Source organism: Impatiens glandulifera, chromosome 1 (assembly GCF_907164915.1).
Source record: "Impatiens glandulifera chromosome 1, dImpGla2.1, whole genome shotgun sequence".
NCBI classification, from domain to species: Eukaryota; Viridiplantae; Streptophyta; class Magnoliopsida; order Ericales; family Balsaminaceae; genus Impatiens; species Impatiens glandulifera.
In genome coordinates, this window is record NC_061862.1 from 102,829,574 (window position 1) to 102,845,613 (window position 16,040).

General features: G+C 36.0%; 2 protein-coding genes across 2 annotated transcripts; one reads left to right on the forward strand and one right to left on the reverse strand.

Annotated features, from left to right (window-relative positions):
* The first annotated feature begins 8,573 nt into the window (after positions 1–8,573).
* On the forward strand, positions 8,574–10,422 carry LOC124922648 (protein WHAT'S THIS FACTOR 1 homolog, chloroplastic-like). The gene has a single exon (XM_047463366.1). The coding sequence runs from the start codon at positions 8,747–8,749 to the stop codon at positions 10,232–10,234; it is 1,488 nt and encodes a 495-aa protein (XP_047319322.1). The 5' UTR covers positions 8,574–8,746; the 3' UTR covers positions 10,235–10,422.
* A 2,241-nt stretch (positions 10,423–12,663) lies between these two features.
* On the reverse strand, positions 12,664–14,101 carry LOC124919454 (abscisic acid receptor PYL9-like). Its single transcript, XM_047459692.1, has 3 exons — positions 13,789–14,101; positions 13,249–13,467; positions 12,664–13,176 (listed from the first exon to the last, which is right to left on the reverse strand). The coding sequence occupies exons 1-3, from the start codon at positions 13,885–13,887 to the stop codon at positions 12,952–12,954; spliced, it is 543 nt and encodes a 180-aa protein (XP_047315648.1). The 5' UTR covers positions 13,888–14,101; the 3' UTR covers positions 12,664–12,951.
* Between the last annotated feature and the right edge of the window lie 1,939 nt (positions 14,102–16,040).

Here is a 16,040-nt window from a genome sequence, read left to right on the forward strand (position 1 = left end):
GGCTTGTGGAGGAGAAGCTGAATGAAAAAGACATTGATTGGGGGGCTTGTGGAGGAGTGATGAATGATAATATTGAGGTATGTCTATTTTGAGCATTTGATGTATTTCGAGCGTGTGGTCTATTTCGAGCATTTGATGTAATCTCAAACCGTTCGTCTCTCATTACAATCTCAACTCCAAACTTTGTGCCAATACTCGTTTTCCGATTTGCTGTCGTGTTGGATTCAGTTCACAAACTATGAAAAAATCAAGGTCAATTTCTTCTTCTCTTGTCTGCAGAGCCGTGTCGTTACAGTCTTTGCCTGAAACTGAAGTCATCAACATTGCCGAAAATGTTACCGAGGTGACCTTTATCCGTCTCTCAATAATTTCGAATTGTCTAGATCTATGAAAATGAATTTGATTAGGTTAATAAATTTTATATCATTATGTTTTGGTACTTCTGGTTTGGCTTTTGATTCTTTGATTGGAGATTGTTGATTAAACATGTATTCTGTTTGGTACACAATAAAATAGTTGAAAGATTAGTACAATTTTTCTACACAGTTAGTTTGATATGGAATTTGTTGAGAAATGAATATCTTATGTATGCCTTCAATAATTATTGGAAACACGCCGATGATTTTTCTAAAAATATTACAAAAGGATCTGTTCCAAATATACCTGCGAAGCTTGAGGTAATGGAGCCTTGTTGTAGTGTCAAGGATAGGTGAGAAACGATTTATTTTGAAGTGTTTATGGTTCTAAAGCATTATGTTACATTGATTAAACTTCTGTTTTCACGATAGAATACAATATGTTAGGAATTTCAAGTTGAATAATACTTCCTGAGGGTAATCAAGACAAAGAAGGTGATACTCTGTTCTCCTTCTCTTCTTCTTCCTCTATATCTTCTTCCCTTCTTCTTCCTCTGTATTTTCTTCACTCTGTTTCTCTTGATCTCTTCACAGAACTCTCTCTGAAAATTGTGGTAGAGAGAGAAACAAAATTAGGGTTTATTTGGTTTTATATTGCCTAATTGGGCTGGACCCATAAGGCCCAACAATCTCCCCCTCCAGCCCACGAAGAGAGGCACACCGATCTTCAAGTCATCACTTGGTATTCACGCCGACAAGCCGACAACAAAGCTCAAACTTGTCTTTTGGAACTATCTTCGTAAACATGTCTGATGGATTCTTATCAGTGTGAATTTTCTTCAGCTTCATCTGCTGGCTTTCTATTGCATCTCTTAACCAATGAAATCTCACATCAATATGCTTAGTTCTGGAATGATATGTAGCATTCTTGCTCAAATCTATAGCACTCTGGCTATCACAGAAAACAACTGCATCTTCTTGTTGCATACCAAGCTCCAAGAGAAATCTAATCAACCACAATAGCTCTTTACCAGCTTCAGTGGCTGCAATGTATTCTGCTTCTGTGGTTGACAAAGCCACACATTTCTGCAGTTTGGATTGCCATGACACGGCTCCCCCTGCAAAAGTAAACACATAACCTGAAGTGGATTTTCTGTGATCCAGATCTCCAGCCATATCAGAATCAGTGTAACCTTCTAGCACATGTTCACCATTTCCAAAACTCAAACACAAATTGGAAGTGCCTCTTAGATATCTAAGAATCCATTTCACTGCTTCCCAATGTTGTTTTCCTGGATTAGAAAGGAATCTGCTTACCACACCGACTGCATAAGCTATATCTGGCCTAGTGCAAACCATTGCATACATCAAACTCCCTACAGCTGAGGAGTATGGCACACTTGACATTTCATCCTTTTCTTTTTCTGTTGATGGACACAACTTCTTGCTCAATTTCAAATGGCTAGGAAGTGGACAACTTACTTTCTTTGCTCCTTGCATGTTGAATCTTTCAAGCACCCTTTCAATGTACTTCTCTTGTGACAACCAAAGTCTCTTAGCCTTTCTGTCACGAGTAATCTTCATGCCCAATATCTGGCGTGCTTGACCCATGTCTTTCATTTCAAATGTCTTGGACATCTCTTTCTTCAACATAGCTATAAACAGAGCATCCTGTCCTGCAATCAACATATCATCAACATAAAGTAAAAGGATTATAAATTTTCCATTAGGAAATCTTTTGAAGAAAACACATGGATCTGCCTTGGTTTTCTGGTACCCATGACTCATCATAAAGGAGTCAAATTTCTTGTACCACTGTCTCGGGGCTTGTTTCAAACCATATAGACTCTTCTTCAATTTGCAAACCATGTTTTCTTTTTCTTTCACTTCAAATCCCTCTGGTTGCACCATATAGATCTCTTCTTCAAGGTTACCATGAAGGAATGCGGTTTTTACATCAAGTTGTTCAAGTTCAAGATCTAGGCCAGATACTAGACCTAACACTGCACGAATGGAAGTCATCTTTACCACTGGTGAGAAAATTTCCCCAAAGTCGATGCCCTGTTTCTGTCCAAAACCCTTTACGACCAGTCGGGCTTTGTACTTCATAAGTTCTCCATTTTCATCTCTCTTTAGCTTGAACACCCATTTATTTCTCAAGGCCTTTCTGCCCTTAGGAAGCTCCACAAGCTCATATGTGTCATTTTCTTGCAATGACTTCATCTCGTCTTTCATTGCATCATGCCACTTAACTTTGTCTTTATGAGCTTGTGCCTCCTGAAAACTTTCTGGCTCTCCTTCTTCTGTCAACAGGATATACTCTGAAGAAGGGTATCTTTTAGAAGGTTGGTGCTCTCTCTCAGACCTTCTTAATGGGGGCTCTTCTGGCTCCTCTTGACGATGTTGCTCCCCCTGCTCAGGAACACCATAAACACTCTCATCATCATTACTACCATTCATGTCAGAGGTTTCCTCAGTGGCTTCTTCATTTTGTTCATCTTCATCCGTTACTGTTGACTGTACATGTGAAGGAATTGGTATGAGTTCTATGGACTCATCAACCCTCTCTGACTTCTCAATTATTTCTGGACTTATCCCTGTCTGACCTTCAAAGAACACAACATCTCTGCACCTGACAATTCTCTTCTTTTCTGAGTCCCATAACCTGTACCCAAATTCTTCATTTCCATATCCAAGGAAAATACATGGAGTTGCTTTATCATCCAACTTGGATCTTTGTTCCTTTGGAATATGCACATATGCTTTGCATCCAAACACCCTTAGATGTGAGTATGAAACATTCTTCTTAGACCATACTGTTTCTGGTATCTCGAATTTCAAAGGAACAGATGGCGACCTGTTTATGAGATAGCAGGCTGTGCGAACTGCTTCTCCCCAAAACTGTTTTGGCAACTTTGCCATCTTCAGCATGCATCTCACCTTTTCTACAATGGTGCGATTCATTCTCTCAGCCACACCATTGTGCTGCGGAGTTCCAGGCACTGTCTTCTCATGTCGAATACCATATTTGGTACAATATGTTTTAAATTCCTTGGAGGTATACTCTCCCCCGTTATCAGAGCGAAGACATTTCAGCTTACTGTCTGTCTCTCTTTCTACCATGACATGGAACTCTTGAAAGTAATTGAATACCTGGTCTTTTGTTCTCATAAAATAAACCCACACCTTTCTAGACGCATCATCAATAAATGTTAAAAAATATCGATTGCCACCCAATGACTCCACTTCAAAAGGACCACACACATCAGAATAAATCAAGTCTAACACATTATGTTTTCTTTCTGATGTCTGACTAAAAGAGACTCGATGTTGCTTACCAAATGGGCAGTAGTCGCATAGATCCAGAACCTCATCTTTGGTTGAGGGGATGTGCAGCTTCCTCACCAGAATTCGCAGCCCTTTCTCACTCATGTGGCCAAGGCGTTGATGCCACAGATTTAGAGAGCTTTCAGCTTGTACTGCATTCAGATCATCTTTGAGTACCTTCACATGTGTTCTGTACAATGAATGCCACGACTTCCCTTTTGCTACAATCATTGATCCTTTGCTGAGTTTCCATTCACCACCACCAAGATAATGCTTGAATCCATCTTTGTCCAATGCATCACCTGATATCAAATTTAGACGTAAATCAGGAATATGCCGCACATCTTTCAGTGTTAACCGATGCCCCTGTTCTGTCTGCAAATAAATGTCACCAATACCCACAATGCTTGAGTGACTAGTATTACCCATCTTCACTGTACCAAGATCTCCAGCCTTGTACGTGGTGAAAAACTCTTTATTCGGTGTAGCATGATAGCAAGCACCTGTATCAACTATCCACTCAACTCCTTGGTGATCTTCTACATGTAGATATTGTTCCTTTTCACAAGAAAGAATAACTACATCCTCTGCAGTTACTGTGGCTGTGGTATTTCTGTTTTCATCATCTTTCTTCTGATTTTTGCCTTCATTCTGTAGTCTTTTCCAGGCTCTACAATTTTTCTTCATGTGACCTTCTTTACCACAGTGATAACATTCTCTCCCCTTAGATTTTGATCTGCCTCTTGACTTGCTATGGCCTCTTGATTGTTGTCGGTGTTCAGCTCTTCCCCTGTTCTCTGTGACTAGGGCCTGTGCACTATTTGTATTAGTTGACTTCCTTCTTGTCTCCTCATTGAACAAGCTGCTAGTAACTATACTCATAGTAAGCACACCATTCGGAGCTGCATTACTAACAGTCACAACCAATGTCTCCCAACTGTCAGGCAATGATCCCAATAGCAATAAGGCTTGTAGCTCATCTTCTAAGGTCATCTCCATCACTGATAATTGATTAATCAAGCTCTGGAACTCGTTTAAATGCTCAGCAACACCTGTGCCTTCTCTAAATTTCAGATTTACCAACTTTCGGATCAGAAACGCTTTGTTACCTGCCGTCTTCTGCTCATACAATGACTCTAGCTTCTTCCATAGCTCATGAGCACTTTTCTCACTTGCTACATGGTGATAAACACTATCATCAAGCCATTGTCTGATTGTGCCGACTGCTTTCCGGTTCAGTTTTATCCAATCAGCTTCAGCCATCTCTTTTGGCTTTGCACTATCTCCTTCAACTGGCTCATACAGATCCTTACAATAAAGGATGTCCTCCATTTTGGATTTCCAAATCTGCCAGTTATTGTTTGTCAGCCTGATCATAGTGCTACTGCCTTCCATCTGAACCTAAGGGAAAAACACTCTTCAATAGAAAGTAAACCTAACAGCTCTGATACCACTTGTTAGGAATTTCAAGTTGAATAATACTTCCTGAGGGTAATCAAGACAAAGAAGGTGATACTCTGTTCTCCTTCTCTTCTTCTTCCTCTATATCTTCTTCCCTTCTTCTTCCTCTGTATTTTCTTCACTCTGTTTCTCTTGATCTCTTCACAGAACTCTCTCTGAAAATTGTGGTAGAGAGAGAAACAAAATTAGGGTTTATTTGGTTTTATATTGCCTAATTGGGCTGGACCCATAAGGCCCAACATTTTACACATTTTTGTATAGTATTTATGCAAATGCAATCTTAAACTGATGATAGATTTATTGAATGACTGCTAGTCACATTTTTCACCTTTCTCTTTGGATACTTTGTAGAGCGTTCTTGTGGAACCTACAAGGGGAAACACAGGCATTGGTCTTGCATTTATCACTGCCTCAAAGGGATATAGGCTCATCCTAACAATGTCTGTCTCAATTAATCTAGAGAGACGAGTACTTCTCAAAGCATTTGGAGCGGAGCTTGTGCTAACTGATTCAAAGAAGTTTCAGTCCACAACCGCACTCTATTGTGTGTATCTTTAGTAGAGAATTCACTACCTAGAAATCCAACAAACCCAACTCAAGAAAGTGTAGTGGTTCCAGAAATTGATGATCCTGACGTATTCCCGAAGCAGCAGGAGGTTGTCTTTGAAACTGAAAATGACATTGAAGATGAACCATGTTTACTACAAGAGCATCATCTCAGCAACAACATCAACTATCATCTCAGCATCAGCATCCATCATCTCAGCATCAGCCATCATCTTAGCAGCATGTTGAATAATTCTATTTTCAACAAAATGTTCTAAGTTTACTTCAACCAAGATAATGTTGTATGAATAATGTTCTAAGTTTACTAATGTTGTATGAATAATGTTCTAAGTTTACTTCATCCAAGATAATGTTGTATTGTATGAAACGTTGTTATTTATTTAAGCAGGTTGAACAAACAGTTACTCACGCATATTGTAATATGCGTGAGTTATGTTAACAAAAGTCTAAACAAAATGCTCGAATTAGAACAAATGCTCGAATTAGACCATGATATTCAGTATTACATAACAAATGCTCGAATTACATCATAATATTCAGTATTACATAACAAATGCTCGAATTACATTATAATATTCAGTATTACATAACAAATGCTCGAATTACATCAAATTCTCGAATTAGAACAATGCTCAAATTACATAACAAATGCTCGAATTACAGAACAAATGCTCAAATTAGACCATAACAAATGCTCGAATTACATCAATTGCTTGAATTAGAACAAATGCTCGAATTACATAATTAATGCTCGAATTAGACCAAATGCTTGAATTAGACCATAATATTCAGTATTACATAACAAATGCTCGAATTACATCAAACCTCCACCTTCTTTTGCACCACTTTTTTATTCTGCACCACCTTGTCTTCCTTCTTATCCACAAACACATCATCATCCACCTTCTTCTGCACCACCTTCTTCTGCACCACCTTCTTATTATGCACATTGTCTTCCTTCTTCTCAATCTTCTCCACAAACAAATCATCCTCCACCTCTTGCCCATTCTCCATGTCTTCCTTCTTCTCCAAATTATGTACAAACACATCATCCTTCTTCTCATTGATCACATTGTCTTTTTTTCATTCTTTTTCTCCTCACAAGCCATCCTAAAAAAAAGGCAAAATGATTGAGATTACATCAAATGCTCGAAATAGACCAAATACTCGAAATAGACATACCTCAATATTATCATTCACCAGCACATTATCCTCATTCAACTTCTCCTCCACAAGCCCATCAATGTTTTTTTCATTCAGCTTCTCCTCCACAAACCCATCCTAAAAGCTACATAAACCCTAAAAGCTACATAAACCCTAAAAACTAAGGATTATACATCAATATCCATCAATATAAACAGTAGAATAATGAGAACATTACAGATTAAACTTAAACCCTAAACTCACATGAATATATGATCGAAGAGACGGACGACGAACGATGATGAGAGTTGATCGATGATGTTGAAAGAAGTTGGAACGAAGTTGGATAATGATGAGAGTTGTAAATACAAAGATGAAGTTGGAAATTCGTGAATGGAAAGTGAGAGAGTCGAGAGTCGGGAAAGGAAAGGGTTTTTTAAATGAGGGGACAAATATGGTGTATATACGATGAAAGACTCGAAATACCACTCTCTCACTTTCATCTAAATCGAGTCTTTAAACTCACGCGATTTAAATAAAATGAGAGAGTGGTATTTCGAGTGTTTTCATTAACTCGAAATACCACTCTCTCACTTTATCTAAATCGCGTGAGTTCAAAGACTCGATTTAGATTATAGTGAGAGAATGATATTTCAAGTAATTGAGCGGTAAAGTAGGCGCACGAGGGGCAATACAGACATTTCGCAGGGAAAAACCATTTTTACAAACTATACAAGCGGGGTCTTTTTTTAGATTTAGGCTATTTAGTAGGGCCATCTCATCAAATTTCCGTATAGTGATCCTTCCTTGTCAATATTTATTTATTTTTTATTTATTTTTTTAAATAATTGGTTTAAAAATTAAAAAAAAAATAATAGAAGACAAAAATAATATAAATAAATAGTTTACAGAAATTAATAGAAACGAAAATATTTAGATTTTTAATATTGTACAATTTAAAATAACATTCAAAGGATAATATGGATCATATCATTTATGTGTAAAAAAGTTTAACTTTATTGTAAATAGTATGGTAATTAGTGACAAATGTGATGAACTGACCCTAATATTGCGTATATGCATATGATGGGAAATGAGAGCAAATGACACTAAATATTAGTATATTTGTAAAAAGTGTCGGCTCATACAAAATGTTGGTGACCCTTTTATTTTTTTTAAACGAAAATACCCCCGTTGCGAGACGCACCCGACATTCGCGAGACGTACCCGGCATTCGCGAGACACACCCGGCAATCGCGAAACGAATTTTTTTTTCAAAAAAGAAAAGAAAAATCGTCTCGCGAATGCCGGTTGCGTCTCGCGAATGCCGGGTGCGTCTCGCGACATGGGCAAAATCGTCCGGAAAGAATTAATAAGTGTCACCAGCGCTTTTTTTTATGCGCTGACACTTTTTGCAAATAATCCTTTCTTTATTGTCATATCATCAAATTTCCTATCATGAACGACTAATGAAAATTGTGTAAATAATCAATTTTTATTTTTCGGACAAAAATATCCCGTTTTGCGACGGTACGATCATGTTTCGCGACGGCACACTCGACAAATTAGGGTGCAGCGTCGCGTTACGTGACGGCGTATTTTTGTCCGAAAAATAGGAAGTAATTATATGCGTAATCTTTATTGGGCGCGGGTCATTTCCGCAATTAAGGCAATTATTAGGTCCTTTCATACAATTTGACTAATTAGTTGCACCTCCAAACTAGGCCTAAAATCATCACTCTATCAACTACGAACAAATTAATTGGATAAACCCTAAAATCTCCTGCAAGCTCCGGCCTCCATTGATATCTACAGGTAATCAGCTTCATCTTCTTCATTCACATGTTCATTATCGCTTCCTGATTTCGATTCAATTTGTTTAAGAATCTATCATGGAACCCAGACTCTTACTTTCTTCACCCATAACTTCTCCGTCTGCAACTTCTTTTCCAATCTCCCTTTCTTCCAAATCATTCGTCTCAGGAAAGCTAAAGTTTCCTGTAGAAACACGATTTCCCCGAACTTCATTTTTCGGACATAGTTTGATATTACGAGAAAATTCTGGTCCTTTTGGAAATCAAATTAGAACAAGCGTTCCATTTTCACCTATTAGAGCTGTTGTCAAGAGAAGGAAAGAAGCTCGTTTTGATAAAGTTATAGAAAGGGATAAGAAGCTTAAATTGGTGTTGAAAATCAGGAAGATTTTAGTTAGTCAACCTAATCGAGTTATGAACATTCGGGAAATTGGTCGGTATAGAAATTTTCTAGGTCTTGATAGAAACAGGAGATTCATTGCCCTGTTAAGAAAGTTTCCAGCTGTTTTCGAAATTGAAGAAGAAGGTGCTTACTCATTGAAGTTCAAGCTAACCCAAGAAGCAGAACGCCTTTACATGGAGGAAATGAAGATTAGGAATGGAATGGAGGATCTATTAGTTATCAAGCTGAGAAAACTTCTAATGATGTCTGTGGATAAACGCATTACTTTAGAGAAGATTGCTCATCTGAAAAACGATTTCGGATTGCCTATGGAGTTTCGCGATACCATCTGTAGGCGATATCCTCAGTACTTTAAAGTTGTCAAAACTAGTCTAGGCCCTGCTCTAGAGCTTACCCATTGGGACCCTAAGCTCGCGGTTTCTGCAGCCGAGCTCGAGGAAGAAGAAGATGAGAATCGCGAAAGTTTGATTATAGACAGAGTGCCCAAGTTCAATCGAGTTAAACTACCAAAAGGTGTTCACCTTTCGAAATGTGAAGGTAGAAGAATTGCGAAATTCATAGACATTCCTTATGTATCGCCTTATGCAGATTTCTCTATGTTGAGGTCCGGGACTATCGAGAAAGAGAAACACGCTTGTGGAGTTGTTCATGAAATCTTGAGTCTGACTGTTGAGAAAAGAACTCTTGTGGATAATCTAACACATTTTAGAGAAGAGTTTCGATTTTCTCAGCAGTTGAGAGGAGTGTTGATTAGACATCCGGAGATGTTTTATGTGTCGTTGAAAGGGGATAGGGATTCGGTTTTTCTTAGAGGAGGTTATCGTGATTCACGCTTGATTTGTAAAGATCGGTTGTTGCTTGTAAAGGAGAGGCTTCGTGAACTTGTTAATGTTCCTAGGTTGATAAATTATCGAAACGAGAGAGTTGGGGAAATGGAAGAAGGAAGCGATGAAGGTGATATCGATGATGATGATGATGATGATGATTTTGAAGATGAATGTAGCGACGAAGATGAAGATGAAGATGAAGAAAGGGTGCCAAACATTGATGATGAAGATGAAAATGGTGGAGACGATATGGATTCGGAGGAGGGTGTGATATTGAACCTAAAGAAACTTCATGGGGCGGTTTTTCCAGATGGTCGTCCAAGAGATTGCTGGTGAAAAGAACATATAGATAACCCATTTAGGGGTATGTTAAAAGTGAACACAAATTGAATTTTTAGAAGTTATGGTTTCAAATTCGATTCTTGTTATATACATCTTGATTATAACCCATTTAAGCTTAGGTTAAAGTGAAAAAGGTTTGGAGTTTATAAGTTATGGTTTCAAATTCAATTCTTATTATAAGCTTATAACTTATAAGCATCTTGATTATAACCCATTTAAGTGTAGTTAAAGTGAAAGAAGTACTTTAGAAGTTATGATTTCAGTTCTTATTATAAACATATAAGCATTTGATAATAACCCATTTAGGTGATTATCTCAACCCATAAACCTATTTTCAAACTCAAAATCTAATAAATATAAGCATATCGATTCAGGTTTATTATATTGCATTGCACTGGGTATGTGTTTGATGTAAAATTTTGTTTGTCAAATATTTGTGTAAATATTGATTTATATGAAATAATATTTTAAATTATAATTTAATAAGACATAGTATGTATTATGATAAATTTGTTGATATTTTATTGTATAGAATGATTTAAGTCGGTTGGTTTCTCTAAATAATATAATATGGTTTAAAAAAAAGTTACAAGATACAAAACTCACAATAAGGACTTGATTGATTGGGTATATTTTAGAATAAATTATTGTTTTTTTTTGGAAAGAACTTGTTTAATAAACAAATGAACTAAGTTTATATATGAGATGACTTAAAATATTTAAAATTGTTACAAATAATAAAGTAAGAATGTTCTTGTATATTATTTACAAATTTAATAAGAAAATGATAATTTAATTGAATTGACTCCACTTATAATTTGTGTCCACGTCCATTATGTTCTATCTCATTTCAATTATATATTTCATTATCAATAATTTATTCTTGCAAAACATGATTTATTTAATCCTATTTGTTTTGAATCGACTTCAGCTCATTCTCATTGATTAGTTCGGATGTGAAAATAATTTAAATAGTTTTAATAAAAATAGTGATTGATAATACAATGTTGATTTATTTAAATTCACAATTCACCTGTCTTACTCTTGTTTTATGTCTTATTGAATTGAAGATTTATTCAGTGTCATTATTTATAAATAATTAGATTTTTTTAATTAAATGTGAATGATTCAGATTTTTTAGTCCATATGACTAAAATTCTTATAATTTAAATGTTAAAATATTATAAAAAATAAAAATTAATGTTTTTTAATATTTTAATAAATAATGTATTAAAAAAAACTTGATAAGCTCCCCCATTAATTAAGCTGGTGAATTATGATCACAAAGGTCATACTAAAGCAGGTTATTTTGTTACAAATCATTCTCACAATTGGAAGGGCAATATAATAAATAAATGAAAAACTTTTTTATTTATTTATCATATTGTCTCTTCCCTTTTTAGAGGGAACAGAGGAATTCGGATCTATTGTCTCAAGATAATGTCACATTTGTTGTTTCATAGGAAATAGAAAAGAGTGGAGAGAGGAAAAAGAAAATTAAATATTAAAATAAAATGTTATATATATAATTTTGTAGGGTTTAGAATTTAGGGTTTAAGTTTAGAATTTATAATTTAGAATTTAAGATTTAGGGTTTATTTTATATATATAATTTTTTATTTGTCTTATTTATCAAAATTACTTGGTTTTTTTTGATAAATGAGACAGCAAATGACAACTTCATTTGGGACATCAGATAACATCTTCATTTGATAGCAGAGGATCTCAATTCAGTAGATTTTTTAGTATTGAATTATTTTAATCAGATTCAAATAGTGAACATCAAACATTCCCTGAAAATGTCAAAACCAACTAAATCGAATTAGACCGATCTAAATTGCTAGACCGATCAAACCGCAATGACTTAAAGGTTTTAAACCGCTAAACGGAAACCAACTGTTCGGTTTTGTGATGGTCGAACTTTCATCCATGATTAAAATTTAAAATATATAAATATTTTGATTACAAGTTATATTTGTTTTAGAAACAAAGATATAAATGTATTATTTAACAATATATTGTTGTGTACAAACGAATAAAATTGATAATTAGTCTTAATAAACCAAAATTGATGGTTTGAAATTTCCTCAAATCAACTTTAAACTATTTCGGTTAGGTTCTATTTTCAATATACAAATCGACCGAAGATCAAACCGTTTACCTCGCTAATTAATGCATTTTTAATTTATCAAATCATCAACTAAATACCAATAATTGTATAATAGTCTATCAAAATCACAGTAATAACTTAAACCAGGATTCCATCTCTGCTTAATACCCCTTTTAGTTTGTGAATTGAACTAATATTGTTTTGGGTTTATTTTGAAGTTAAACATAGAGTCCTATATATTAATGAAATTTAAGTTTTAAAAAAGAAAAGAAAAGAAAAGGAAGGTAAAGAAACATGGCCACACAAAAGAGAGTAGAGCATAATAATAGTAGTACATAAAACAAACAAACATAGAAAACAAGTGTCATAAATGAAACTACAACAGCCTTATATTCACATGTATGCTTGCTTGAACATAACCATAACCACTAGTAGCAGCAAGTGGATGAGAATCCCAGCTGGTAGGAAGGAACAAACAAGAACAAGATGAAGATGAAGATAGAAAGGAAGACAAACCAAACCCATGAGGACCACAAAACCAAAACTTTTTTTATAACAATCAATGATCTTCAAACAAATCATATCCAACCAACCAACCTTTTTAATTGCCATTGACAACTCCAGCTTGATCCCTCACAGCCATAACCATCCTCTCTGATACATCTGATAAAGATTTCAGGTTGCAGTTAATCAGTGCCCTCACAAAGTAACATGTTTCATCTTTAGTGTTTCCATCTGGAACATCCACAATGAATGATTCAATCACCATTGTTCCTGCCTTCCCATCTATTTCTTCTGGATGGACTGTCAGGATTGAAGAGTAATTCTGCCAAATTTATCAAAATCAATCAATCAATCCATGCTCATAACTAATCAAGGCAAATACAAAAACCCTTACCTTCAGTCTGTGATCACCACCAATAATCCTAACCCCCAAGATGTGTTCTTCATCGTCAAATAGTTCTAACCTCTCTGTGCTTGTTGTTGCTGGAAGACCCGATTTCACGTTTACATGACGTAGACTACCGATCTTCAGATCCCCTTCTTGAACTATACATCTACTGATGAAAGGCTTGTATTTCTGTGGTTGATCAAATCTTCTTACCAAAGACCAAACCTTTCAAACAAAATTACATTACATTTCAACTTCAAATTCATCAAATTTCATCTAATGCAACAAAGGAAGAAAACCCAACAGCTTAATCGCAAGGATAAGTAATCAGAAATGAAATTGGAGAGATATAATATGATAACTCAATCGCATGGATCTACATCTGTATATTTCATCTAATGCAACACATGAACAAAACTCAACAGCTGACCCACAATACAGTCGAATCAAATTTCACAAATAAGTCATCAGAAATGAAATCGGACGGATCTACATCTGAACAAGAAACAAGAAATTTGAAGAGAGGTAAAAGGGAAGAAATGTTACGATGTCGACGGGAGCGTTGATGTGTTTGACGAGGGAAGAAGAACACTGATTCTCCTTCAAGTCGTGTTGATGATGCCTCCTTATGTATTGTGCTTCCATTACTAGTTTAAATCATTCAGAATCTCTCCGAAGTAATTGAAATCAAGAGCTTTATGACTGTTTCCTGAGATTCAGAATGGCGTTGCCTACATCCTCCTCCTACGTTCTATCTTTCTTTGTTTCTCTCTCTATATATATCTCTCGCTCTGCGCCTTCTTCTTCTTCTTCTTCCCTGAATGGAGTTCTGTTCAGTCCATCTTTCACGCAGAACGGACAAATACAAAAAGATATATACCTAACAAGTAACAACAACCCCTTTTCCATCCAATAACTATAAATATTCATATTTATTATTTATTATTTTATTTATTTGTTAGGATATTTTGAGATACTTTTGTTAAGATATTTTGAGATAAATAAATTGAATAATTTGAAGGAACTAAGAATGATAAATTAAATTGACTAAGGTCTTATTCGGTTTTGGGTTATTTAGATAATTCAAAAAATTAAACTATCATTTCACTCCTCCTCCTATTCATTAAATCACTCAATTCAATAATCAAGATACTAAAATATTCGATTACACATCTTATCTTCTAGCTTAACGGCAACAATATGTGGATATCTCCAACCTCCTTAAGGTCTTGAGTTCGAACTTGTGTTTGTGAGCTACATGCTTAACCCGCGGGATTAGTCGCATTCCGAAGGAAAAATAAAACTCAGCGTTCTAAAAAAAATAAGTTTACCCGATTACCCTCTATTTAAAATGATTGTTTTTTATTTTTATTTTTTATCCCCTCTTCTAGCCTAGTGGCAACAAGAGGTGGATATCTCCCAGGCCTCCATGAGGTCCTGGGTTCGAGCCCGTCAGGCGGCAAGTTCTGCGCCTGGTTAATTGGTTAAGTATGTTTGCGGACTATGTACTTAACCCGCGGGGATTAGTCGCACTCCATAGGAGTAGCGGAACCCAGCGTTCTCAAAAAAAAATGATTGTTTTTTATTTTTATTTATATATATCAATACCCTTTAAGTATTTTTATCCAAAAAAATATACACCTCCTCAAAATCATCATCCATCATCATTTTATCTATCCAAATAACCCTTTGTGTTCATGTTGACGATTTTTTTTTAGAAATGACTTACGCCAATAATTAAAAAGACCTGAAAATGGTAAAAGGAGTACAAGAGCTAGAATTGAGCTTACAACAATTTGCTCAAAGTATAAATACGATGGCCATGAGGAATCTACTGTTGGCCTAAGAAACGCACACGAATATGAAATCAAAGCACAAAAGTGAATAAGGAAGGAAACTAGCAATCAATCAACTAAAACAAGACGATTTGGGTTGATTTCTTCGGACTCGTCTCTTTCTTTCTTTGCCCTTGTTCTTTCTTTCCTCCTTTTTTGTCACCCTTAGGTCTTCTGGGGATATATTTCTGGATAGAGTTCCGGCGTCTTTTCCTTCGCTAGCTTCTCTTGTCACTTTTTTCCTTTTGGGCTTGAGTTTGAGTTGAGCGTATGTGTTGTTTCCCTTAAGGTGGTTTCTTTGACAACATTGTGTCTTTCTTTGATTTCGGAGCTCATGGTCTTCGAGATGCTTTGGCTTTCGCTATCATCCACGTCTTCGCTATCATCCATGTCGACATTGACTTTTCGAACCTAATTAGTGGGAAAAGGGCCTCAGTTTCAGGATTAGTAGGATCAAGATCGATTTGGTTCTCATTCACGTGTCTGTTGTGACTTTCATTTGCTTTGAGATTTCGATATAGGATTTCTTGACCACTTTGACATTCTCTTGTTCGGGGGGTGGCCATAGACTTCTTTTTCTTTTCTCCGTCCTCTTTTTCCAATGGTGGCCATGTTTCTATTCCGGCATCTTAATTCGAATTTTTCCGGTTTTGTACTCGTTAAGTCGATCTCAATGCAAATGCGAGCAAACGTGACCCATTCAAACGAGTCAAAGTCGGGATCAAGCTTAAGCGGCTTTCCAATGAGTTCGGTGAAGTAGGAAAGTGCTTTGGCATTACAAAGGTGCGGTGGGATGTTTCTCAGTCTCACCCACACTTGTTCGGATTGTGGAAGTTTGCTATTGATGTTCATTTCTTCATTCCATTTGGTAAGCTTAAAACATAAGATGAACATGAAGGTGAAATCTGAGTCGGCAATGGCTTGGGCTTCGGGCTCCGTGTCAAAAGTGAGGAAGAAATAGCC